General features: G+C 39.5%; 2 protein-coding genes across 2 annotated transcripts in view; both read left to right on the top strand.

Annotated features, from left to right (window-relative positions):
* The first annotated feature begins 2034 nt into the window (after positions 1 to 2034).
* LOC149286987 (TBC1 domain family member 2A-like) lies at positions 2035 to 16073 on the top strand. The gene is made up of 9 exons (XM_089493585.1): positions 2035 to 2187; positions 2700 to 3080; positions 3235 to 3345; positions 9894 to 10075; positions 10494 to 10964; positions 12289 to 12409; positions 13653 to 13838; positions 14387 to 14508; positions 15872 to 16073. The coding sequence occupies exons 1-9, from the start codon at positions 2035 to 2037 to the stop codon at positions 16071 to 16073; spliced, it is 1929 nt and encodes a 642-aa protein (XP_089349711.1).
* A 3052-nt stretch (positions 16074 to 19125) lies between these two features.
* The window catches only part of LOC149286986 (claudin-23-like), an 18358-nt gene continuing 12114 nt past the window's right edge, over positions 19126 to 25369 (top strand). The window contains exon 1 of the mRNA XM_089493584.1: positions 19126 to 19876. Coding sequence (XP_089349710.1) covers positions 19126 to 19876 — 751 coding nt within the window. The remainder of the gene's footprint in view (positions 19877 to 25369) is intronic.

Here is a 25369-nt window from a genome sequence, read left to right as displayed (position 1 = left end):
TAAGACAAAGTTTTTTCAAAGCAAATGCCTTGTCTTATATTCAAGGTCGTCTTATAATCAGACCTGAAAAAGAGGTCTGACTACAAGGCTAAGATCCCCCGCAGCTCTGCAGGGGTGTGTATCCTCAGCCTTTGCCGGGGCTTCTATGACGGAGCGCTGGCGTCACATGACCTTCTGGTGCTCCATCATAAAAGCCACGGCGGAAGTACTGGCCGGCAGCAGCGGAGGTTGTCAGCGTGCAGACGTCCCCCGGCTGCCACAGAGGTGGATCCCCCTCAGCGCTGCAGGAGACCTGGATCATCCTCTCTGGCAGCCGGATCCTCGATTATAAGACAAAGTTTTTTTCAGAGCAAATGCTCTGAAAAATACCCCTTGTCTTATATTCAAGGTCGTCTTATGATCAGACCTCAAATAGAGGTCTGACTACAAGGCTAAGATCCCCCACAGCTCTGCAGGGGTTGTGTATCCTCAGCCTTTGCCGGGGCTTCTATGACGGAGCGCTGGCGTCACATGACCTTCTGGTGCTCCATCATAAAAGCCACGGCGGAAGTACTGGCCGGCAGCAGCGGAGGTTGTCAGCGTGCAGACGTCCCCCGGCTGCCACAGAGGTGGATCCCCCTCAGCGCTGCAGGAGACCTGGATCATCCTCTCTGGCAGCCGGATCCTCGATTATAAGACAAAGTTTTTTTCAGAGCAAATGCTCTGAAAAATACCCCTTGTCTTATATTCAAGGTCGTCTTATGATCAGACCTCAAATAGAGGTCTGACTATATTACTAAGATCCCCCGCAACACTGCAGGGGATCTGGATCTTCAACCTCTGCTGGGACTCCTATGATGGAGCACCCATGACGTGACCTTCCGGTGATTAGTCTTAGAAGCCCCATCGAAAGTCCCGGGTAGCAGCGGAGGTTGTCTGCAAGCATCACACAGTTGTCCACCGGCTGCCCCCACCTGACACCAGGGAGTGTGGAGGTTGGGGGACAAGTCAAGGGATGCATAGGTAAGTCGGGGGGATAAGGCATATCAAGTGGTAAATAGGGGGTATAAGGTATATGAGGGGGCAGAGTGGCATATGGGGGTATAAGGCATATGAGGGGGCAGAGTGGCATATAGGGGGCAACGTGGCATATCAGGGAGGCAGAGTGGCATATCAGGGAGGCAGAGTAGCAAGCTGTGGGGCAGATGTACATAACTGGGGGAGAGGTTGGCAACTAAAAAGGAAATAAAAACAAAAAATGCATGTGAATTAGTATTTACTAGTAAAACTTTTTTCTTATAGTGTAGTCTTATATTCAGGCTTTTTCTTTTTTTTCTAAATTAATATTCAAATTTGATATATAGGTGGTCCTATAACCAGGGTTGTCTTATAATTGAGTGCATATGATAATAAGGGACATCAAATGCTGAATTCATATCCAGAGTGTTTACCCCTGAGGGGAGGTTTGGCCTACCAAGTTTCCTTAAGGGTTGCCAAGTGGCCAGAGGAAGATGGTTCCTTACTGCAAGACATTATTAAAGGGATAGTTTACCCCTTTAGCCCCACTAAAGATGAATCCACATTGAAGTACTTTGAGTACTGTAACATACATTCTATAAAAATAAAAAAGTACCTGTCTTAGGAAAAAGTTGCAGCTTCCCTACTCCTCCAAGGTCTGAAATGTTCGCTACTGATTGGCTGCTTCTAGTTTCACTCACAGGAAACTGTTCTACTTTAAATACATGCATGCACTTGGAGTCTCATTAGACCTTCTTGCAATATTAACCAAGCTGGCACTAGAAGCTGATTCGTAGCAAAATTATACAGAATTGCAGTAAAACCACACACAATAGCAGATTTTCTAAATTAATGAATTTCAAGACTTTTAATAATATTGTTAATCTGCCTTATTTGCTGAGTATGACAGTATGACCATACATCTACAGAATGCCATGTGACTGTTCCTTGGGTAAATTAGTACATATTAGTTATTAGGTATATTTTGCTAACTGCATATATCTTGTAGCAAAGGAAACTCATGCATGGGACATTGTTATGAAACCAGTTCCAAAGCTGTCTCCTTCATTGAACTTTGCAAGGAAAGTCAGAAAGCAAAATGAATCAGTCTCTGAAACTGTCCCTTTTGAGAAAATCAGCAACCCACAGCAACAAATCCAAGCCCTTACCAGAGAGCTGGAGTCTCAGAAGGTATGTGAGTTGTAACAAATACTATAAGCGGATGATATAAAGAAAGTGTATCTTATTTTGTGTGTATGATGACAATTTTATTTTTATGGACATTTTTTTTAAAATAAAGAAACTGTCCATGTAAGAGAAAGTCACAACTGTCTCCATTACTTAAAATATTTTATTACTTTTGTTATGACAAATGTTACATTTTTTACGTATCCAGGCATTACATGAGTAAGTCTCCCCAACAGTCTTACCATGTTCTCTCAGTATTGACTGCCTTGGAATCCTACTGTGAACCCAAGTAGATAGCTGTAACTTCTGCACCTTAACAGCAACCATTAAAAGATATGATTTAGGCGTTTCCAAATCCTTGTGCAAAAATACTAATAAGTGAATAATCCTGGTATGTAAGCATTCCTTGTATGATCCTACATCTTTGTAAACATTATTCAGTGGAAAAGGTAGTTGCTACTTTAAAAATAGAACCTTAAATTACAATGCATATGTAATTTCATACTTCATACCAGGAGCTTGTCAAGGTTCTTCACCGGGCTGTCGAGTCTGCACATCAAGAGAAGAGAGCATGCAGTGATTATTTAAATGGAGCAGAAGAAAAAGACCGACTGGAGCTTGTAAGACATAAGGTTAGACAAATAGAAGATCTGAGGCAACGTGTGGAAGCACTGGAAAAGGAAAATAAACACCTGCAGCAGTCTTCCTGCGTAAAAGATGCCCACAATGCAGAACTGAAGGAACACATACAGCTCCTTATGGAGAAAAATAATGCCAAACAAGAAGTTATATTAAAACAAACAGAACAGCTTCTCAGCCACAGCGAGGTAGACTTTGGAAAGGGTGGCACAACAGAGAACTTACATCAGCTGTGGAGGAAGATTGACAACTTAATGGTGAGTAAAAAAAATCTCAGCTTTATGCCATAATTAAGGATCTATAATGAAACAATAATAAAGAAATGTGTAGATTACACTCACGATATTACGTAATGAACTAATGAACAGACATTCTAGATTACATTAATTTTTTCCCATCTTTTTTCAAAAGGATGATGTACAAGCCTATAAAACCCAAAACCAGTTTTTGAACTCTGAAATCCACCAAGTGACTGATCTTTGGAGAAATGCAGCACAAAAGGAGAAAATTCTTCTTATGAAGGTAACATTCTGCTTACTAAAATGAGCATGGATCTTATGTGGTATATAAGATGGTATATGGTAATTCAGAACTTTGCTCCATAACGTACAAGTTTATGTGCTTGCTCTGATCCTGTATTAGAGTTAAAAAAAAATTTTATCATAACAACGTGAAGGTTAATTTGCTACCAGTAAAATTCATGCTTGTATTCCTTGAGCAATTCATATGTACATTCTGGTTAGTGTGATTAGTTAGTGTCAATTATATTTATATATCTTAGAGGAAAAAAAAAGGTACTTCTGATGAAACTAAGGAACATCTTCCACCCATCACATGTAAGCCTTAAAAGGTTAGGTTAAACCAGACTACAGGGGCAGATTTGCAATGGAGCAAAAGAGGCCTTTCCCCCAGGGTATCGAGGGTCACTAGTCCAAGCTAAATTGAGACAATTTGTCCACGGCAACACAAATAAAGCATAATGTAAAATAAAACAAAAAAAATAGTTTATTGCATATTCCTCTACGTTAATTTATGATGTCACACCATGTTCATAGTTAATTTATCATCAAATTATGACAACACTAATCTGAGACTTGACCACTGCATGTGTGCAAACCATGTTTCACTTTAAAATAGGCACTACGCATGTGCAGCCAAAACTGTGCAAATCTGTTTAGACTTTCCTGTTCATATCAGTATCAAAATCAAGGCTGTTTTAGGGGCAGCAGTGGCACAGACAGGCTGTTTTAGGGGCAGCAGTGGCACAGGCAGATTGTTTTAGTTAATTTATTTTTTCAGATTCTTTCAGTTAGCATGTAAAATGTTAAAGTTGGCAAAAAACAACATAGCATATCAGCACAAACACCTCATACCAACTGTCAAGCATGGTGGTGGAGGGGTGATGATTTGGACTTGTTTGGCAGCCACAGGACCTGGGAACCTTGTAGTCATTGAGTTGGCCATGAACTCCTCTGTACACCAAAGTATTCTAAAGTTGGGCTGCAACAACTAATCGATAAAATCAATAATAATCGATAATGAAAATCGTTGACAACGATTTTCATTATCGATTAGTCAAATCGATTTTTATCGATTATAAAAAGAGTTTTTTTTCAGAGCAAATGCTCTGAAAAACTCCTCTCCTTATATAATTCAACCTCAGAGATCGGATTATAACACTAGAATCCAGATCCCCTGCAATGCTGCAGGGGACCTGGATTCCCCTCACTGTCAGCCGGTGGGTGTCCGTGGGATGCGTACAGACAACTTCCTCCTCTCCCCTCTACTTCCGCTCCTACAATGCAGCGCCAGCATCACATGATGTAGAAGCCCCAGCGGAAGTGAAGGGGAGTAACGGAGGCTGTCTGTGCAGAGAATCGAGGTCTCCTGCAGAGGATCATCCTCTCTGTCAGCTGATGGGGGTCTGCACAGACAGCCTCCGTTACTCCCCTTCACTTACGCTGCACTTCAGTGCCGAAGTACAATAGATCTGCATAGCTCCTACCAGCTCCAGTAAAGAGCCTGACAGCAACGGAGGTTCACAAAACACCAGGGAGTCGGGAGAGAGGCAGAGTGGTGTATGGGAGGGGGGAGAGAGTCAGAGTGGTGTATGGGAGGGGGGGGAGGCAGAGTGGTGTATGGGAGGGGGGAAGGCAGAGTGGTGTATGGGAGGGGGAGGCAGAGTGGTGTATGGGTGAGTTATTGTGGTGTATGGGTGTGTAATGAATTTCAGGGAGGCAGAGTGGCATATCTGGGGGAGTTAGAGTGGTGTATGGGGGGTATAATGAATTTCAGAATGGCATATATGGAGAGGCAGAGTGGTGAATCAGAGAGTATAATGAATTTCAGGGTGGTGCAGGGCATTTATGGGAGGCGGAGTGGCATATCTGGGTGCACAGTGGCATATAGGGAGGTATAAGGCATAAATGGGGGTGGGTGGCATATTGGAAGTTATAAGGCATATCAGGGGGCACAGTGACATATAGGGGGTAAAAGGTATATCAGGGGGCTCAGTTGCATATCACTGGCATATAAGGAGTATAAGGCATATCGGGGGCACAGTGGCATATCAGGGGGCACAGTGAAATCTCTGGCATATAGGAGGTATAAGGGATATCTGGGGCAGAGCGGCAAGCTGGGGGTCAGATGTGCATAACTGGGGGCAGTTTGGTAGATAAAAGAAAATATAAACAAGGCTTTTTATGAAATTAATATTTACTAATAACTTTGTATTAAAACCTAGTTCGAGAAACACTGTGTTTGGGTTCTTGTAGCTTTTATTATTATGTCAGTAAAATAAGAAGGTGAATAGGGAAATGCCATTGTGATAAAGAGATGAAAGTGTAAATTGTAAGTTTTTTACAATTAATCGATTATTAAAATAATCGTTAGTTGCAGCCCTATTCTAGAGTCCATGTAAGGCCCTCTGTCTGACTGGTAAAGCTTGGCCAAATTTGGGCCATGCAACAGGACATGGCTTTGGGTTTTTTGCATGTAGTGACGGGTATAATATGTCATGTGTTGTTGTTCATCTAAGGTTATATTTACCTAATGTTTACACCTGCTAAGGAACAGAGGATTGTTATTATGTCCTGATATGTAAAACCATATAATTCAAAGAGAGTGTACTTTTTTTTTCACATGAGTGTATGCTTTGATGGGGCAAATTGAATGGCTTCAAAGATGTCCCATATAGAACATGGGGACAGTATGATCAGATTAAAAAAATGGGTTTGCAATAGTAATATGCTACTTGCACTTATTGCTCTATAACATTGGGTATTTATTTAGAATTTTTGTTCCCTTAGCTGTAAATGAGTAAAAAATGCCAAATCAAAGTCTGGAAAAGTGCTTTTTTCCAATTTTGCACCATATTTAATTACTGAATTCAAGTGTTGCAATCAGACCCACTGCCACAGGTGTATAAAATAACCTTTGGGATGTAAAAAACATTTTTTTTGTGGAATTTTGACATCTGACCCACTGCCACATGTTCTATTTTGGACATCTTTGAAGTTGCCCAATTCTGTTTACTCCATGAAAACTAGAAACCCTAGTGTATTTCAAATGCTGATTCTTTTCTCTTTTTGATGCACTAATTCCTCCAGCCTTTGTCAAAATATGTGGTAGTCATTTTTTGTGTGTTTTTTAAAACACACATTATACTTACAGCTCCTGGTATATGTTACTGTTTAGCAACGTCTCTAAGTACAGCGATACCTCCCATGCATAGGTTTGCCTGGTTGTGTGGGGCCAAAGGGGCACATTTGGGAGGTATATATTTTTACATTTAGAAAGTTGTCATTAGGTCATCCTGCGTCATATTTGGAACATCTTTGAACCTGGTCAATTTAATTTACCCCATCAATCCATTTATTTAGAAAAATTAGACACCCATATTTTAACTCTTTCCATGCACTTATTCTACCACAGCCTTTGTGAAACATCTCCTGAGCACAGTGATAGCACCCATGCATAGGTTAGTTTGGTTGTTTGAGGACTAAAAGGCCACATTTGCACAGTACATCTTTGAACCTGGACAATTTAATTTACCCTCTCAAATCATATACTTTTGAAAACTTAACATAAACTTTGTATTTTTTTACTTTTTTACAATTTGTTGGAACTGGATGGTTCCCCTGATGGTGACTTGACTGGTGTATTATGTTTACATGTTACCACTTTTTTATTTATTTTAAGTATATTTTTTTCTTTTTTTTTTTTTATATATATTTTACTGATCACATTGTTATTAAAGCTGGGCTCTATTGACTTGCATGGTTAAAAACAGTACCTGTATTCAACCTGCAGGGGAGTTCAGTGTTCTTAGGAAGGTCTGGAGAGACCCTCTTGGGAACGTTTATTTTTTAGTGGGTCCAGCCTGTCACGGTCAGGACTACTTGCCAAGCCCTGACTGTGTGGAGGGCATGGGCATGAAGGGGTTAATAGCACCAGGCCTCTGGATTTACTAACTTGACCCCTTAACAAGGCATAAATTACACCAAATTAACCCCCAAATCCTGCCTGTATCCCCCCAGGTAGTCTGCCACCACTCATGATTTTGATACCGGATTCGTGAGAAATCCGAATTAGAACCTTTGTCTCTATATATATCAACCCACCCTGGGCAACCAACATATATATATCCCATAGAACTTAATAACAATACGGTAACATGTTATCCTCTCTTAGGGTTCGTGGATATCAATACTAGAGCCCAAAGACAGACTTAGACTTTGAATATTTTAATAACAAAAAGACAAAGATTACACAGTGCCAAAATTACAAAAAACAAGACATACAAAAGAAAAATAAAACAGCAAACAGTTCTTAAAAACAAAAGGGACTTAAACACAGGACCCTCACTCACGAGTTTCTCCAATAAGTAGGCCTGTGGGAAGTCCAGATGGTTTCTTATGATGTTCCGAACAGAGTATATCATGGAGTTCTGCTTTGAGGTCGCTGCATTGTCCCTAAATCAGACTCTGTTTCAAGAAAACACCCCTCCGACCACATGACCAATTATATGACACCTTCCCCAAGAATTGGGTCCCATCTTTGATGTGCCAATAAGTTATGGTGGGGTAAAGGAGATGGAAACCCCTCCACTTATGATAGGAATGGAATTCCTATAACTCAGGGTCCTTATCAGTTAGGCCATGAATCACCACAGGGGTCCTTTGGGAAGATGACACCTCTAGCCAGAACAGATACAGAGGGCATGCACAAAGAAACACATTAAATCAACCTCAGATTAACTCATTGAATGCTTAAACAAAGAAACTAACCACCTCTGCTGGGTTACCCTTCCATGCATCCACTACATTATATGAGTTAATCATGACACAGCCATCTTGCAAGAGGCCTGGATGGGTTTTCAGTATCACTGAATGCCTCGCTATCAATGCACTTCAGAAACACCGTGCAAGCTCTTAAATATCAGGTGTTCACCAGCATATTGTGTATGGTGGTCATGGGCCCCCAGGTTTCGGTGTTGCTAAATGCCTCAACATCAGGACATTACAGCAACATCGCTTGAGCGTCTCTTGGTCGCTCACTGACCGTTTTTTCATGATGTGCCTGGCATGATGTGCCTGTACATTATTGGCCATTAAGGGGTAAATATAGTTTGTGGTATTTTGGTCAACTAAGCTAGTTTGGGGATAATCATAGGAAAATACCGTATTTGCTCAAATACCTCTCGTCTTATAATCGGACCTCAAATAGAGGTCTGACTATAAGACTAAGATCCAGATCCCCCCCTGCTGCTGGCACTTCCTCTGGGGCTTCAATGACCGAGCGCCGACACGACAGCAGCGGAGGTTGTGTGCGCACACCAGGCAGACGTTCACCGGCTGCCAGATAGGAGTAGGAGGATCCCCCGCAGTTATGCGCGCCGACAACCTTTGCTTCCACTCAGTCATAGAAGCCCCGGCGGATGCGCCGGGTAGCAGCTGAGGTTATCTACACGCAGACGTCCACCGGCGGCCCCCACTCGTTGACAACGATTTTCATTATCGATTATTATTGATTTTATCGATTAGTTGTTGCAGCCCTACATTACATTGCACTTGCAGGTCCATTTCGCACAAAGTGGTTCATATAGCTGTTACATCCTTTCAAACACAGTTGTTTTGTGGATAGTCTGCTATATACACTTCTGAGCTCTATGGGTTTGGCCTGGAGTCTCTGGGGAAAACCCTGCGTTCCTGGGTCAGTCCCTCACTGTGTTCAACCCATTTCCCCCTAACAAAACCTAGTCCACCCTTTCATGAAGCTACTCCCCAGAAGAGGGAATGGTACAGGTAGCCTACCCTGCAAAGTTCCCAGCATACCTGCGAACTTCTTCATTCCGGCTACCTGGAGCCATCCCTTGCAGGACACAGCCAGGACTATCGGCTGATGCCGGTGGGAGTTCCCGATGACGTCAGTGGAAGTTCCCGATGACATTGGGGGCCTTCCTGCTGATATCAGCAGGAAACACCCCCATTTAAAGGGAAAATGGGCGGAAAGGATTCGGGTCTTGACCCGGAGAACTCCCAGGTATGGTTCCCAGATGTGCTGACATGTTCTCTGGTCTGGTTGTGTCAAAAGGGAGATGGGGCTAAACTAAAGTCCCTTGTAAAAAATAATCCGTAAATCTGTTGGGGGAGTAAGATATGGGAAAGAACCAGAAGAGAAAATTGTGAAAAAGGGGGTCTGGGTTACAAGGAACCCCTATGGAAGATACCAGGTCACAAAATGTGTTGTGTATTTACTAGAATGTCTTCTCAGGTTCCAGGAACTCAAGCCACTACTGCCATATGTTCATGTATTGTGTGTGTCTTGTGAACTAGGAAATCAAGTTTATCACACCTTTTTTTAAGCCAGTAAGGATACTTTTATCATCAATATACAGTTTTTTTAGCTGTCGAATGTGTAGGATTTTTTCAGTACATTCATGTGACATAATAACTGTAGATGGCTGTGTGCCGTTTTAACTGTACCATTTAAATTGCAATTTAATTTTAATGATACAAAGTAAGGAAATAAGGAAGGAATACTGATGTTTGTGCTTTTCCTAAATATAGTGCTCTTATCTGGAAGCTCGAAACTGTCAAATAGAAAGCAAATATTTAATTGTCCTAAGAAAGTTGCAAGAAGTGCTACCTAACCTGAGTACAGAATACTGTAAAGTAATTAAAGAAATGATAGAGGATGCCTTACAATCTGAGCCAACAGGCCAGTCATCATGGAACTTTAACTCACTAAGGTAAGCTTTTTCTTTATATAAGCGTTCCTAATACTGTGTGTATGTATGCATGTATGTATATAACATACATAGCAGCACAAGTAGCAGTTTACCAATGGGGTGCCAGGTTTCTGACCTGTCTTTTTTCTTAGGGTAAAGGTTGGCAGAAATAACAGTAGCAAGATATAACCATGATACAGTGAATGGCTGACCATCACATGCATGTACATCATTTAAATTACACTATTAAGAACTTCCATAAAGCTGACAATTCTAGAGATGTCTAAGCTTTCTCTTGTTAGTATTAATGCTAAATGTTTAGTTTCTCTGGGGTGAATTGTGACCCTGATGTTAACTACGCTTTGATAAAATATAGAAAAGAATGTTTAATGATTACATTAATGTAGTAATTATTTATGGATAATTTTTTGCATTTTAGTGAGTATGATGACTATGGTTTTATGATTATTCCTGAATATGAAGTTGAACACTTGAAGCTTCTGGCCAAAATCCAAGCCTTGGAAATCAGATCTAACAAGCTATTGACCCATGATCTGGTAGACAAGCCTTTAAAATTGAAATGGGATAACGTTGAAGATTTGGCTCATTCTAAGGAGCTAAAAAACCTGGTCAGATGTGGAATTCCAGCAACACATCGAAAACGTGTATGGAAATGGCTCATAAACAGTCGACTGCGCATACCAGTCAACCATTACTCTCAACTTCTCAAAAAGTGTCAAAAATCTCAACATCCAGCCACTCAACAGATTGAACTTGATATTCATCGTACATTGACCAACAACAAACACTTTAGTTCTCCCAACTCTGAGTTCATTCAGAAGCTTAGAAAAATTCTGCTTGCATTTTCCTGGCACAATCCCACCATAGGATATTGTCAAGGACTCAACAGGTACAAAATAAATGTGTTTAATTTCTAATGTTTTAGGAGCTAAAAAAACGAGTTTAATAAGAAATATCAAGAAAAAATGTATTTTATTATTTATTTACCAACACTCAATATTGATTGAATATTTAGGGGGGTTGGTGACTAGCATGTTACGTTGTATCATTCCTGGGGAGACAACTCTTAAAGAATGTTGCTTGCTTTCTTCAACTCTCATCAGCTTGAGTCTCCTCATGCAAGTTGGCCAATATGAGAGCTGCCAATTCACAAGCACTCGTAGTTTAGTGTATAGTCCTGACTTCTCACCATCCCACACTACATAAGAGTTAAATAAGTTTAAATAGCTTGTTTTAGCATCATTAGAATCCCTTACTGGCAGTTGTGATAAAGGTTACAGCCATTTGTTTGCCGGGCAGATCATACAGTCAGCAATTTGAGTGCTCCTTGATTTACCATTGTAATATGGGCCAGTTGAAAATATCTATGCAGCTATCTGAAAGTAAATTCCAGAGCAGACCGTTCCTCTGTTACATGGCACTGCACAACTCTGTAGCCTAAAACTGTAAAATTTAGGATAAAGTATGATATTATTGAGTCATGAAGGTGTGTATAGCAGATCATGTAGTCCCTTTGCAAATCTGTAACATGTTGGAATCTTATTAGCTGCTGTGCAATAGTCTTCAAGGCCATGCCACCTTTCTTTTCTTAATGTATTATGTGAGGCAGCTTTTCACATTCCGAAAATGCAGGCATTTGCTCAATTTGGAAAATGGCTTGTCACAACATGTTGGACACTTTAGATTGAAATTGGGTTGGTGTCTGAATATATAACTCTGCCTATGTAAAACATAGTATATGGCTCTTTGCGAGACAAAGCTTGTTATAAAAGTCAATATACAAAGGTTCAGATCAGATAATGAGGACGTTCTGAGCAATGATCACAATATCTTATTCCAGTTGCATTGAGGAATTTTCTTATCAGGGGGACACGAGTCAGAACTCTTCTACTAACATAGAGCAAAAAAGAGGTCACAATTTATACAGTATCATAGGCTAACAGTTTCTAGGAAGATTATTCTGATTACGATGCTAAACCTTAGGCAATGATTTTAATAGTTTTCTCAATACACCAAAACCTGAAGCATACTGATTTGAGTGTTACATTAAAAATAGCAATTACCTTATGGGTTTCACAACATGATAAATAAGTTTCGAAAGATCAGCTATAATCAAGGAGTTTCACTGAGAAGTAATTTCGTTATGTGTTTGCACACCTGATAATAATTATCTCGTTTAAAGCTTATAAATTTAATTTTATCATTTATTCTAGGTTGGCTGCTTTGGCGCTTTTAGTCTTGGAAGAAGAAGAGAGTGCTTTTCACTGCCTGGTGGATATTGTTGACAATATAATGCCAGCAGATTACTACGGTAACAACTTAACAGGATCCCAAGTAAGCTATTGCTACTTTTTGAGGACACCGCATGCCACAAAAAGGGAGGCTCATTATTACATTTTAGGAGCAATGCCTTATATAATAAATACTCTTAAAGTTATCTGTATTCTGCAAATATGATGCTTTAAAGCAAAACATTTAGTAATCATTCATTATAAAGTAAAATAGAAGTTCATCTTCTAATCAGACCTCAAATAGAGGTCTGACTACAAGACTAATATGCAGATCCCCCGCAGCACTGCAGGAGACCTGGATCCTCCTCTTTGGCAGCTATAGGAGGTCTGTGTGATGCACACAGACAACCTCTGCTGCTGCCGGCACTTCCTCTGGGTGCTCCACCATAGAAGCCCCGGTAGAAGTGCCGACAGTAGTGGAGGTTGTCTGTGCGCATCCCGCAGCTGGTGTGCACACGTTTGCATGGGTGCACACAGACAAACTACGCTGCTGTCTGCACTTCCGCCGGGGCTTCTGTGGTGGAGCACCGGAAGGTCATGTGATGCCGGTGCTCCTTCATAGAAGCCCCGGCGGTAGTATTGGCCAGCAGCAGCGGAGGACTGCATCGCACAGATCTCCACCGGCTCCCCCACTAGTGGCATGGATTTCTGGAGGCATATAGGGGTCTAAAAGGCATATCAGGGAAGCAGAGTGGAATATAGGGGGTTAAAAGGTATATCAGGGAGGCAGAGTGGCCTATAGGGGTGTATAAGGCATATATGGGGGGCAGAGTGGCAAATAGGGGGTTAAAAGGCATATCTGGGGCAGAGTGGCATATGGGGGGTATAAGGCATTTCTGGGGGGCAGAGTGACATTTAAGGCATATCCGGGGGGCAGATGTGCATAACTTGGACAGAGTGGCAAATAAAAGGAAATAAAAAGTCTTAGGTGTTATTAAATATTAAAAAATAGTTTACATGTTTTTACTAGAAAAACTTTTTTTCTATAGGGTAGTCTTATATTCAGGATTTCTTTTTTTCCTAAATTAATATTAAAATTTTGGGGTGTTTTCTTATAATCAGGGCCGTCTTCTAATCGAGCAAAGGCAATACTAAACCTTTTAAATAACAGATCCCCTGAAGTGGTTTTTTATTCCTAAAAGCAATGTCATTTGGGATACACCTTATCAACAATTTCAGTGTGAGGTAATGGTATATAATTAAGATGTCACATAATCAGGGTTGTGTTCATCGTGCTGAACTTTATCACCTTTATTTATATTATAAGATGTATGTTTTCTCTTTAGGTAGATCAGCAAGTATTCAAGGACTTCATGTCAGAAAAACTGCCTCGTTTGACTGCTCACTTTCAGCAATACAGGATTGATCTCTCCTTGATCACCTTTAACTGGTTCCTGGTTGTATTTGTTGACAGCTTGGTCAGTGATATACTGCTCAGAGTCTGGGATGCATTCCTGTATGAAGGGACAAAGGTAGGAAACAACCTCCATTAAACTTTTATTTCCGTAATCAAAGTTAAAAATTAGCACACTTCAGCAATAAAATGTGTCCTTACATGTAAGTGCAACATACTAGAGCTAATGGGATTCATGGAATGTTTAAAAGTAACATGAAATCAGATGTATGATTAACTGTATAAAGGTAACTAAGATTTCCTGCATAAGAAACACTACTGGCTTTAAAAAGCTGCATGTGGGCACTTCCATCATATTCCTTGTAACATACCATTCCTTATATATTAGCATAAAGCACTGTCATCAAAAGCCTTATGAAGGCTATCTGGCAAGAATTCAAACAACCTACATACAGTATAATATTTTGTACTTTTTAGTAACATTTCATTGTTTCTTTTTGGATTTAGTTTTCTGAACATGGGTTATAAACATTGAATTAAAAGGCTACTGGACATTAATTGGACAAGCAGTTTATGCAGGAAATTTGTTTTGTCAGAGAGACACTTTTTAGACTTATTCAGTAAGTGTTATTGACTCCATAAACCAAAAACAACTTTCTGTCATAGGTTATTTTTCGCTATGCCTTGGCAATCTTTAAATACAATGAAGAAGAGATATTAAAGTTCACAGAAGAGTCAGACATCTACCAGTACCTATCATTCTTCACAAAGACCATTTGTGATGGCAGGTGAGTGAAGATGAAGTTGGACTATGTGCTTTTTGTCAAAACCCAGTGTTGTATAAATCCATTGATTGGTTACAGATATTATTGTTTATACTGAAAACTTAAATTGGACATTATCATATCCCATACAATCCCACTAACAAAGAATGTACAGTAACGTACTTTGTAATTCTGCTGAATCTATCCATGCATTTGCAAGGAGGAATGAGGGAATGTTAATTTAAAGGTGCATAGTTATCTTATGCATTATTGAAGTACACATTATGGTGAAGTGGGTCCTGAGGCCCCTCCAAAATAATGACACACCTTACATTGTCCGTGCATTATCAATCCGTTGGCTGTTCGGTAGGCTTACTACTATTATTTCCTTTCTAAAATTTGGGGAATGTTTAAATCAGCCATAGACTTGTAGAGGACATTATATCCAATCGGTATCATTCCCAGGAATCAAAGAGAACAGGCGGGACCACAAACATAGCCAATGGAACTGTCATTCAAAGCAATTTATTGTTCCAATAAAGCTGCAAGTTGTAACAGCTAATTGAAGATCAAAACATAACAATCAGAGATGCCTGCTTTCCTTGTGCTGCTATATACATTATCAACACACAAACGAATAATGCACTTACAAGGATATACACATATAAACATATATTTCCATACAAACAGATCCAAGGTCTTTCATGTATAGTTCAATGCTTCTGTGGCTCAAGACTTGTTTGGGGGGCATATTAAATTACTTACAAAGCACTTTAATTTGAATTATTCATAAGCGAGGCTGCATAAGAATTAAAACGGCCCCTTTAATTTTTAAGACTTTTTGTAAGCAAAAAAAAATATTTGTTTTTAATAATGAGATGTTGTTTTTTTGGGTGTCAAGTCTTCTTTACCGGTAATTTAATATAATGTCTAGTGGTGCTACCCAAATGATTTTGTACTGTTAGAGAATTATTTCTAGGAAAGGTTGGTGTATCCAACAGTTCTATGAACTTCAATGCTACACTTGGTTACAAAAGTGTTAAAACTGGCAGAGTAATTGGAACTGTGCCTTTTAATCTAGACCTGTAAAAAACGCATTGTTGAATATCAAGATTTCTTTATTTTAATAAATGTTAAGGATCTTGTTCAGCAGTATGGCTAGTTAGAAAGAAGCTGATATGTCACTTCCCCATAGAAAATATTTTATTCATGTTTGAAGATCTGTTTTACTGTAGGTTTTTGGTGACCATATGTAGGTATTTGGTGATCAGTAGCTATGGTTGAAAAAAGTGAGGATTATTCAGTTACTTAACACCTTATTAAATGATTCAACTGTTTTAACCACAAAATGTTCAGATTTGTTTGTTGCTCTATTTTTTATCTGTAGGAAACTAACGAACATTGCCTTTAATGAAATGAACCCGTTCCCAATGAAGCTCGTAAGGAATCGCCGTGCAGTCCACAAAGAAAGATTGAAAATTGAATTGCTTGAACTGGAAAAGATGAAAGAGGAATATACCAAACAAAAAGAGGAGCTTGGCACAACAGAACTTGATATGGGAGTCAGTGAAGATGAAGAAGAAATGTGATTATATAAATGAATCAATAAACCATATGTGCAAATGCTCAAATGCATTCCAAAGGTTTATGATAGTGATGGATTATAAAAAGTGTACATCTTCCCAATCTATCCTGTCATGGAGCACTTAGCCTTCTTATGTGGTAGTTCCTCCTCTGGTTTTACCATCTTATGTTTATCATTTACGACTATTGAATTAATTTATCATGTTTAGCAAGGTTATCACCAATATGTAAAAATGAATAGATAAAATAAACTCAGAAGACTCCTGAGTTACAGAAGAGCTGAACAAAATTCTACAAATGAATCCTGAGGGAGTTATTGCAAAAAACTAGCCTTTCTCCTTTGCCAACGGTTATATCTGTGGCGACTAATCAGATCCAGTTTTGATGAGATAGCATAGAGGCCCTCAAATATGCCTGGGCACACTAAGTAACCAGTTTTTATCCTCTGTATAAGTTGTTTTATTTTGTTTATTATTACAAATTTAGGGGATTTAACTAAACTTGGCTCCTCCTTGCTGGAAATTGCACTTTAACTACATTACTTCTCTATCTGCAAAGAACCATAAGGCAAAGTGATGGATAAATGTAACATGCTATTGTTGTTTTCTATTGTACAGTGTATTTGTAAAGCGCCACTATAAGAGATTTTACCTCCAAATGTGTGTGGTAAAAAAAAATAAAAAAAAATAAATAAGAGATTACAGTATCTCACATTTTTGTACATATTTTATTATATCTTTTCTTGTGACAACACTGAAGAAATCACATTCTGCTACAATGTAAAGTAGTGAGTGTACATCCTGTATAACCGTGTAAATTAGCTGTCCCCTGAAAATAACTCAACACACAGTGAGTAATGTCTAAAGCATGGCAACAAAAGTGAGTACACGCCCAATTAGCCATTTTCCCTCCCGGGTGTCATGTGACTCGTTAGTGTTACAAGGTCTCAGGTGTGAATGGGGAGCAGGTTATTATTATTATGTTTTATTTGTATAGCGCCAACAATATACACAGCGCTTAATACAATACATATATTCAAGGGGTATGACAAGACGAGAATTGACAGACTAAGACAAACCGCAAGTGTACAATCTTGAGTGTGTTAAATTTGGTGTTATCGTTCTCACGCTCTCTCATACTGGTCACTGGAAGTTTAACATGGCACCTCATGGCAAATAACTCTTGAGAATCTGGGGGAAAAAAAAGAATTGTTGCTCTACATAAAGATGGCCTTGGCCTAGGGTATAAGAAGAATGCCAAGACCCTGGAACTGGGCTGCAGCACGGTGGGCAAGACCATACAGCAGTTTCACAGGACAGGTTGTCTTTGGAAAATAGACGTATGAGTGCTGCCAGCACTGCTGCAGAGGTTGAAGGGGTGGGGGGGGGGGAATCAGCCTGTCATTTTGTAACAGAGGAGGAGTGGAGACTTAGGCACCCGTCAATGTGTGGGGGTATCGTTTGTATGACATGCTCACATGATTATGCCCCAAGGGCAGGATACAAGGGCCAGGGGCAGCATGGTGTGTAAGGTGGAAAAATCCTTGCACCAGCCCTGTTGCTATGGTAAACACAAGTTGAGTTATTATTATAAACACAGGACCATAATACCAACACCATTGCCAAGTCCTTCTTCCCATTGTCTCTATGTTATCAGAACTCAATATTAAATAATGTAATAAAAGGTAAATAATTATATATGTATATATATATATATATATATATACACACACATATTTTGTTATGTACATAAGCATCAGTTGTAAACTAATATCTTGGATACAGGGCTAGTTTGTTTTTATTTTTTATGATTTTATTGGGGTTTGTTTTTTTTGCAAGCAGCATTCTATTAATTTGCTTAGCTGACATCTGCTTCTGCATATCTATTAGTTTTGGTGTCTATGTGCTTCTATGTGGTTTCATTCCCCCAAAAGTGTATCAAACATTCTTTAAAATGCAAGGAAAACAATGTCTTGAATATTTTTGTTCTTTTGTGCAACCATATGATTATAACACATGCTCGTTATTAAATAGCACACCACACAGATTTCCTTGTTGTTTCATCGTCTGACGTTACTTGTTAATTACTTGTATATATAAATGGAAAGATAAATAAGTAGAAATGGTAGAAGGATACTGGGAGATGAAACTCCCCCACCCCTCTCTGAATATTCCTTAAAACCCAAGACTGTTGGCAGATATGCCTTGCACCATATATTCCATTTTTTTAGAATAAGGCACACGGTGGAAACACAGGTACAAGCCCGGCAATTACTTACAGCGCTGCAAACACTTCCAAACAATAGGGAGGCACCTGATAATAAGACTGTACACACTTCCAATACATAAAATGAACTCTACCTCGTCATGCTAATTATCACTAGACTGTCGGCTATCTCCTTTGGTAACGTGATCTTATCGCCCAGGTTATCAAGTCACGTGATTGTTAAATGCAACTGCTCCCAGCAGTAGACATTTCTAGTATTGTTGTGATGACTTCCACGCCTCTTCCTTTGCGCTGAATACACAAAACAGTTTCTGTTAAGCAGGTTAGTGCAGTTTCGTTACATTTAAAGCGAAATTACGCACTCATATGTGACTGACCTCTAGAAATTGCATATCCTGAAGAGCAGAGTCTGCCACGGAGCGCTAAGAGGTGCAAAGGGGACCTCCTAAAGAAAGGTTTGATTTGCTCCTGGGGGGGAGAGAGAGAGAGGTGTGATCCGTTTCGCAACTGTTCTGATACTTCTTGAATGTTGTCATCTGTAAAGTTACCAGATGTTAAGCAGGATCTAGCACAACCTGGAATATTAGCGGTGTGATCACTCAAGTGGATTCCATATAGGAGCTCTGCTATTACCTGCACATTGATTCTGAATTGCATCTACAGTAACGAACAGACTTTCCCCGGAACTGTGGATCTAAGTTACTTTTGCCTGATGATTAGGGTGTATTGGTTGAAACCTGCCCCTAACCTACAGTGTTGATCCGGATTTCAGAGTCCCAAACACCGGTGTAAAGTTTAAGATCCTGCGTTGGAACATAAACGGCATCAAGCATGAGAACCCCAGTGGTTATGATTATTGGGATGGTGCTTGCTCCCTGCGGACTAGTGCTAAACCTCACCGCGACCGTGGCCCCGAACTGGAGGCAAATCAGTGGCCTTATTTTGAAACCCCAAGATGTAGTGCTGAACCAGGGCATCTGGGACATTTGCGAAGAGACTACGACGAGTCAGAGCAAACAGTGCGGGAAAAGCAACTCTGCGTACTTTAGCCACCAAGTGGTACAAGTTGCCCGGGGTTTGATGATCGCCTCATTGGTTGTCACAGCGTTGGGCATTGTGCTGGCATCCCTCGGTGTTCGCTGTTGGGAGGACGAGCCCGTTTACCTGATGGCTGGACTCGGAGGGCTGGTTATTTTTTCCTCTGGAATACTTAGCCTTATTCCCATCTCATGGTACACCGATGTAATGTATAGCTTGCCGGGGTCATCTGCTACTGAAACTGTCTCTGCTGGATATAGCCTGGTGTTAGGCTATCTGGGCAGCTGCTTGGAGATCATAGGTGGGTTTTCGCTTGCCCTCAGTCTTGTTCGTTCCTGTAAGAGGTGCATGGAAAACAGAGGCAGTCCCACCAAGGCTGCCATGTATTATAGCAACAAGAATACCTCTGCCCCAAAGACCAACAAGTCTGCAAACCTCGACACAGATGTTTACAGTATCAACAATGACACCCGTTTTAGGGACCCTTATCCTACAAGTTTGGGCTACAGTGTGGGAAATGACAACTACCGCTATGGCGATGGCAGTAAAAATAATAATTCTTTGGCTTCTAGCCCAAGGTCCTACACCAACTCCATGGATGTGACAGAGGGAAGGCGTCCTAGAAGTCATGGGAGGCCAACTAGCCAGCTCAGCTCATTACCCTGTGATTCGGATTTACTTTGATTCCTCTTGCTCTGGAGGGCAGGTACTTCCACATACTGTGAATATCTAGGATTCTTGAGAGACCCTTGATAGAATCCATTATAATGAAGGATATATAGCATATGTTTAACTGTTGATAAAATCCAGCCAATGGGTGGGGTAAATCTAATTTACCCTACAAAATTCAGTGAAAAACATGAAAGTACTATTTAAATGTACTAGATCACTGTATTAGAATCCCCCTTATAACGATGCTGAAGGTACATGTTACTATGGATATCATGTTGACACTTACTGTTATGGAATTTTGCACACTTTTATATTCTCAGGCCACTTATTACAAGTGTTCATCCAGATGATTGTTTGTATTAAAATATCACCCCTTTAATTGCACTGGGTGTGCTTTTATGGCAGAAGGATACATAGATGTGTCTGGGGTTAGGTGAAGTCTCCTCAGGCAATGAATGCATTTAGTTGAGTGACTAAGAAGCTTACCATTTATTGCAGAACTGTATTAAAATGTTTGCAAATACACTAACATATCTTTTACTATATACATGGATTTTTTATTTTTTTTAAAGATGCATATATTGGTTTTATAAATAAATGTTTACCAGTTTTTTTGGATTGTACATTAAATAATCACGATCACCTGTAAAAATGGATAATGGTGTTGGAGAGTAAAGTCTTTTTTTTTTTTTTTTTTTCTTTCAAAATTTCAAGCTTGTAAATAGTTATGGGCGTGCTTAGATTTGTACCCTGTAACTTCTTGGGTGTTTTTGGTTGATTTATCTGCAGTTGCACATATCCTAATAATAACAATAAAAAACTAGTGTTGGTGAAAAATATCTTTGACTGAGACTGGTGGCTAAATGGCTGAACAACAATTAGGAAACGATGTCAAATAGCCTGGAAAGTAGACAATCCATTGTATTTAATGGTTTTAAGGATGTTAATACAATAAAGCCCTGAATGATTTTATCTAACTGGCAGGTTTTATGTTGGACCACAGTAATGCAAAAAATAGTATTTATATTTAGAGATGATGAGCCCTCTTCAGAAAAAAAGAAATATATAAAGGGATTAATGGGTGTATATGATTTCTACCTCTCCAAACTATAGTGTACTGTAATCTGTTGTTAATATATTAATGATTTATAAACATTATGGTAACATTTATTATAAAAATGGGTAATCATTATTTTTATAGTCTTCTTTTAATCAGTGAGAACAGTATATTTGGATTAGGTTAAGTTCCTATTGTAGCAAAAGACCTTTTCTGGGTTTTGGAGAAAACAAGGTGTTTTAGATCAAAGCCTTACTGAGAAAAAAAGTTCTAGCTTGCTTTATCAGGAGTAATAATTCACCTCACTTATGGTGAGTTAAACCAAATCAAAGAACCAACTATATCAGATATATGTTTTGACCTTTTCCTAAGTACTGTTAGTTTCTCTCTTGGCAAGGGGTTAATTGCTGGACTGCTATTTCTAATCTTATAAAGAGCCACTCAAGTGTTCAGTGATAAGCACAATTAACAAATATTAAGTTGGACAATGTCTTGGGCTTCATCTAGGCCTTACAAAGATAATAAGAAGGTATAATTTAGCAAAACAGACATGTCTAAGGATGCACTATACCCTGTCAAAGATTAAATGTATATATTTTTTTCTTTCAAGAATGACTGAACCCTTCATATTGCATGTGTCATGTTTCTGATTCCGAGCCATGTTCTTTTAATTATGGGCTCACTGGAATTCACATATACAGTCACCATCCAAGTTATATTACACTTCCTCCTTATTGTCTTGACTTTATCTGACCTCAGGTTTATTGCACAATTAATTTCTGCCTTATTGCACAACTTCTGCATACTAGATATTCTGGTATTCACATTCTCTTTACTGTTCATGTTCATTTACTGTTCAGTTCATGTGCAAAATATGCAATAAGTATATAGAAAGGTTTTTGAATCAATAAGAATATATATATATAACATATTTATTTTTTTCATATTACTATAATACATATGTAAGTATACATATCGAAATCCAAGGGAATAAAATGGTAGCCAATCTAGTTGTACTGATGCAAAAAATAATTTTAATAAAAGCTGTTTATACGCCTATGCCTGGTGCCACTAAATCATTTGGTGTGTGGTGTGATACTTTTGCACACATTATAGCCTATGCACCAGGCATATGTATTAACAGCTAAATAATGTTATATTAATGACGCCATGTCAATCAGCATAACAGCACTCCTCATACAGAGCCCATCATTCTAGCGACTTCACCTCATGAGTTTCTTCTCACATCCACTAAAACGCGAAAGATCTGCTCCCTGGACTACTTACTCCTCCAAGCTCTGGTATACGCAGCCAGAAACCAACAGGGCTGCGTGAGGGTTTGGACATCGTGCCTGTTATGATATGACATCATATGCGACGCAGCCCAAAGCAGCATGGGGGAAGGGACAGTGCAAAGATAGCCAGTCAATGTGTATATATATATAAATTAATATCCTTATAATAAAAGTCGGAATAAATATCAAAGTGAAGTTATCAATTGTAAAAAATATACTACAAATATATATCATACCAAAAAAGTGTACTACAGATACAGACACTATATGATCTAGAAATTTTACTATAACAAAATTGTAGCATAATAATATACAATATTAAAGATCGGTCTGTCAACGCAGCTGCACCAGTCAAATATTTCATAATCTCAAAATCTACAAAAAAAGCATTAAATAAACCTACAGCTGTGTCCCGGAATAACCATCAGCCAAGCTGAAATAAACAGAATCTAAAAGAGATAAAGGATAATGCTTAAGTTAATAAATATATATATAAGAATGTCATTATGTAAAAATATCATTTTCCAAAATAACTTAATTCACAATCATCCTAAATATCTCATATTCGGGCATGGTTGTGACGTATAGACTGAGACCTTCAATTGCTTACGTGACCTGGTCTCGCTGAGAGCTTGCTTGTTGGTTGGATGTGCCAGCCAGGGTGAACTGTACTGAATCCTCTAGCCAGCAAACGCCGACATACAGGTGCATGTGTCAGCCTGGAGCTCAATTACACTCTCACGAGCGCAGATCTATACATCCATGCCAGGACCACTTACCAGAATGGAGTCTCATACGCAAGTTAATTGCTCTGCACACATTTAAAAGGTAGCCAGCCTTGTGAGGAATTTTTAATCATTCAATAAATGATATTTTACACTATTGCGTCTTAATTTTTTTCTCTTGTTACTCTCTACGTAGAGCAAATAAGAGGGATTTTTTGTATCAATTCTCTTGGACAATTCCTATGAACTGAGTTAATATTAGATTGGACTTTGCTAAACTTAAGTATCTTTTTATCTATTTATTAATAATTTATATATTATCTTCTTTATTAAACCTCTCTATATATTGAATGCATATTTTGCACACAAACACTTTTGATATCATATCTTATCTTTTTCCATAGATAGATATAGCTAGATAAATAGATGATTGATTTGGTGTCTTTGCTGCTTACATAGGAGCTCATCAATATATTTTTCTTTTTTCTGCACTTGCCAAAATCCATCACTAACATGTCATTTGAAATTTAAATAACAAATGGTAAATAATAATAGTAATAATAGTAATGTAACATGTGTTTAACTCAAGCCCATTACACACTAGCCTGCTGAACAGACCACTTGGCCATAAATGAAGGAGAAGGTAATGTATTACAGGAGGTGTGGGAAGGCGAATGACAGGTACATAGAGAGTAAAAGGACAGTTATGCATTAATACAATGACAGTTCCTTTAAAACACTACATGACCTAATGAGTATAGATTGCCGGTGAGCGCTGCTCCTCCGGGTCGTGGGGGCGGGGTCTTGACACGCCCCGCTGCCGGCCCATTTTTCCTTTATATTGGGGTGTTTCCCGCCGCTGTCAGCGGGAACTCCCCGGCGCCAGTGGGAACACCCACCGATGTCAGCGGGACGTCGGTGTGCGGCCCTGGCTGCGTCCTGCAAGGGAAAGCTCCGGGTAGCTGGAGCCCAGAAGTTCCCAGGTATGCTAATGAGGCTCACACAGATAATGTATATTAACATAAGGTTATGTACTAACCTTAGGAGGAGCCGGGAGCTGCCTGTCAGTTACAGCAAATCCCTCCTTCTCCATTAAAGTTCTAACCTTGTTTCAGGGGCGTACCTAGAGTATTTGGCACCTGGGGCGGATCCTTTATGTGGCACCCCCCCCACACACAAACACTTTAAAACTGCATAGCTTCTACCGTTATATACCGGCGCAGACACTGAAGGTGGTACAGCATAACACTTACTGTTATCATTATATACTGAGGCAGACATTGACGGTGGTACAGCATAACACTTATCACTATATACTGAGGCAGAAATTGACGGTGGTACAGCATAACACCTATCACTATATACTGAGGCAGACATTGACGGTTGTACAGCATAACACCTACCACTATATACTGAGGCAGACAATGACGGTGGTACAACATAACACCTATCACTGTATACTGAGGCACACATTGACGGTGGTACAGCGTAATCCCTATCACTATACATTGAGCCAGACATTGACAATAGTGCAGCATAACTCCTATCACTATATACTAAGCCAAACATTGATGTGGTGTAGGCCTACCACTTCATTAGTAGTAGGGATGCACCGAAACAAATTCTGGACTGAAACCGAAAATGCAGCATTTACCTGGCCGAAACCGAATATGACCCCCCCACACCATAAAAAAAATCTAACACTTTTATTTCAAGTAAGTAACACACCAAAATAGGACAAAACAATTAAATAACAATATTAATATATATATATATATATATATATATATATATATGATTGTTAACAGCAATCACATTTCTATCATGTCCAGGCATACCCAGATGTACTCGCAGACTTGGCATGATAGGAGTATGATTGCCCTATCTACCCCTTCTCACTCCCTTTTGTCCTACCTACCCCTTCTCACTCCCTTCTCCCTATCTACCCCATATCCCCCCGTCTCACTCCCTTCTCCCTATCTACCCCCTCCTAACTATCTACCCTCTCCCACTTTGAAGTTCACTTACCTTTCAGGAGTCCTGCGGTGGGGGTGCAAAGCCTCTGTCTCCCAGCTCTGCCACTGTATGGAACAGTATAGAGTGATGGGAGTTATGATGTACTAGAGAATAATTATATAATGAAAAATACATTGGAAATGGTACAGCATAACACCCATCACTCTCACACACTTACCAATCCGCACATATACCAATCCACACACATACCAATCCACACACATACCAATCCACACACACACCAATCCACACACACACACCAATCCACACAT

Source organism: Sceloporus occidentalis, unplaced genomic scaffold (genome assembly GCF_023333645.1).
Source record: "Sceloporus occidentalis isolate IW3139 unplaced genomic scaffold, rSceOcc1.0.p SCAF_65, whole genome shotgun sequence".
In the NCBI taxonomy this organism is placed as follows: Eukaryota; Metazoa; Chordata; class Lepidosauria; order Squamata; family Phrynosomatidae; genus Sceloporus; species Sceloporus occidentalis.
The sequence above is the reverse complement of the archived record's forward strand: the minus strand, read 5'-3'. Positions and strand labels throughout refer to the sequence as shown.

Coding starts and splice junctions, on each gene's coding strand:
- LOC149286987 (XM_089493585.1), top strand. CDS start 2,035: ATGAAACCAGTTCCAAAGCTGTCTCCTTCATTGAACTTTGCAAGGAAA. Junction 3,081..3,234: donor GGAAGATTGACAACTTAATG/GTGAGTAAAAAA, acceptor TTTTTTCAAAAG/GATGATGTACAAGCCTATAA. Junction 14,509..15,871: donor AAGACCATTTGTGATGGCAG/GTGAGTGAAGAT, acceptor TTTTATCTGTAG/GAAACTAACGAACATTGCCT.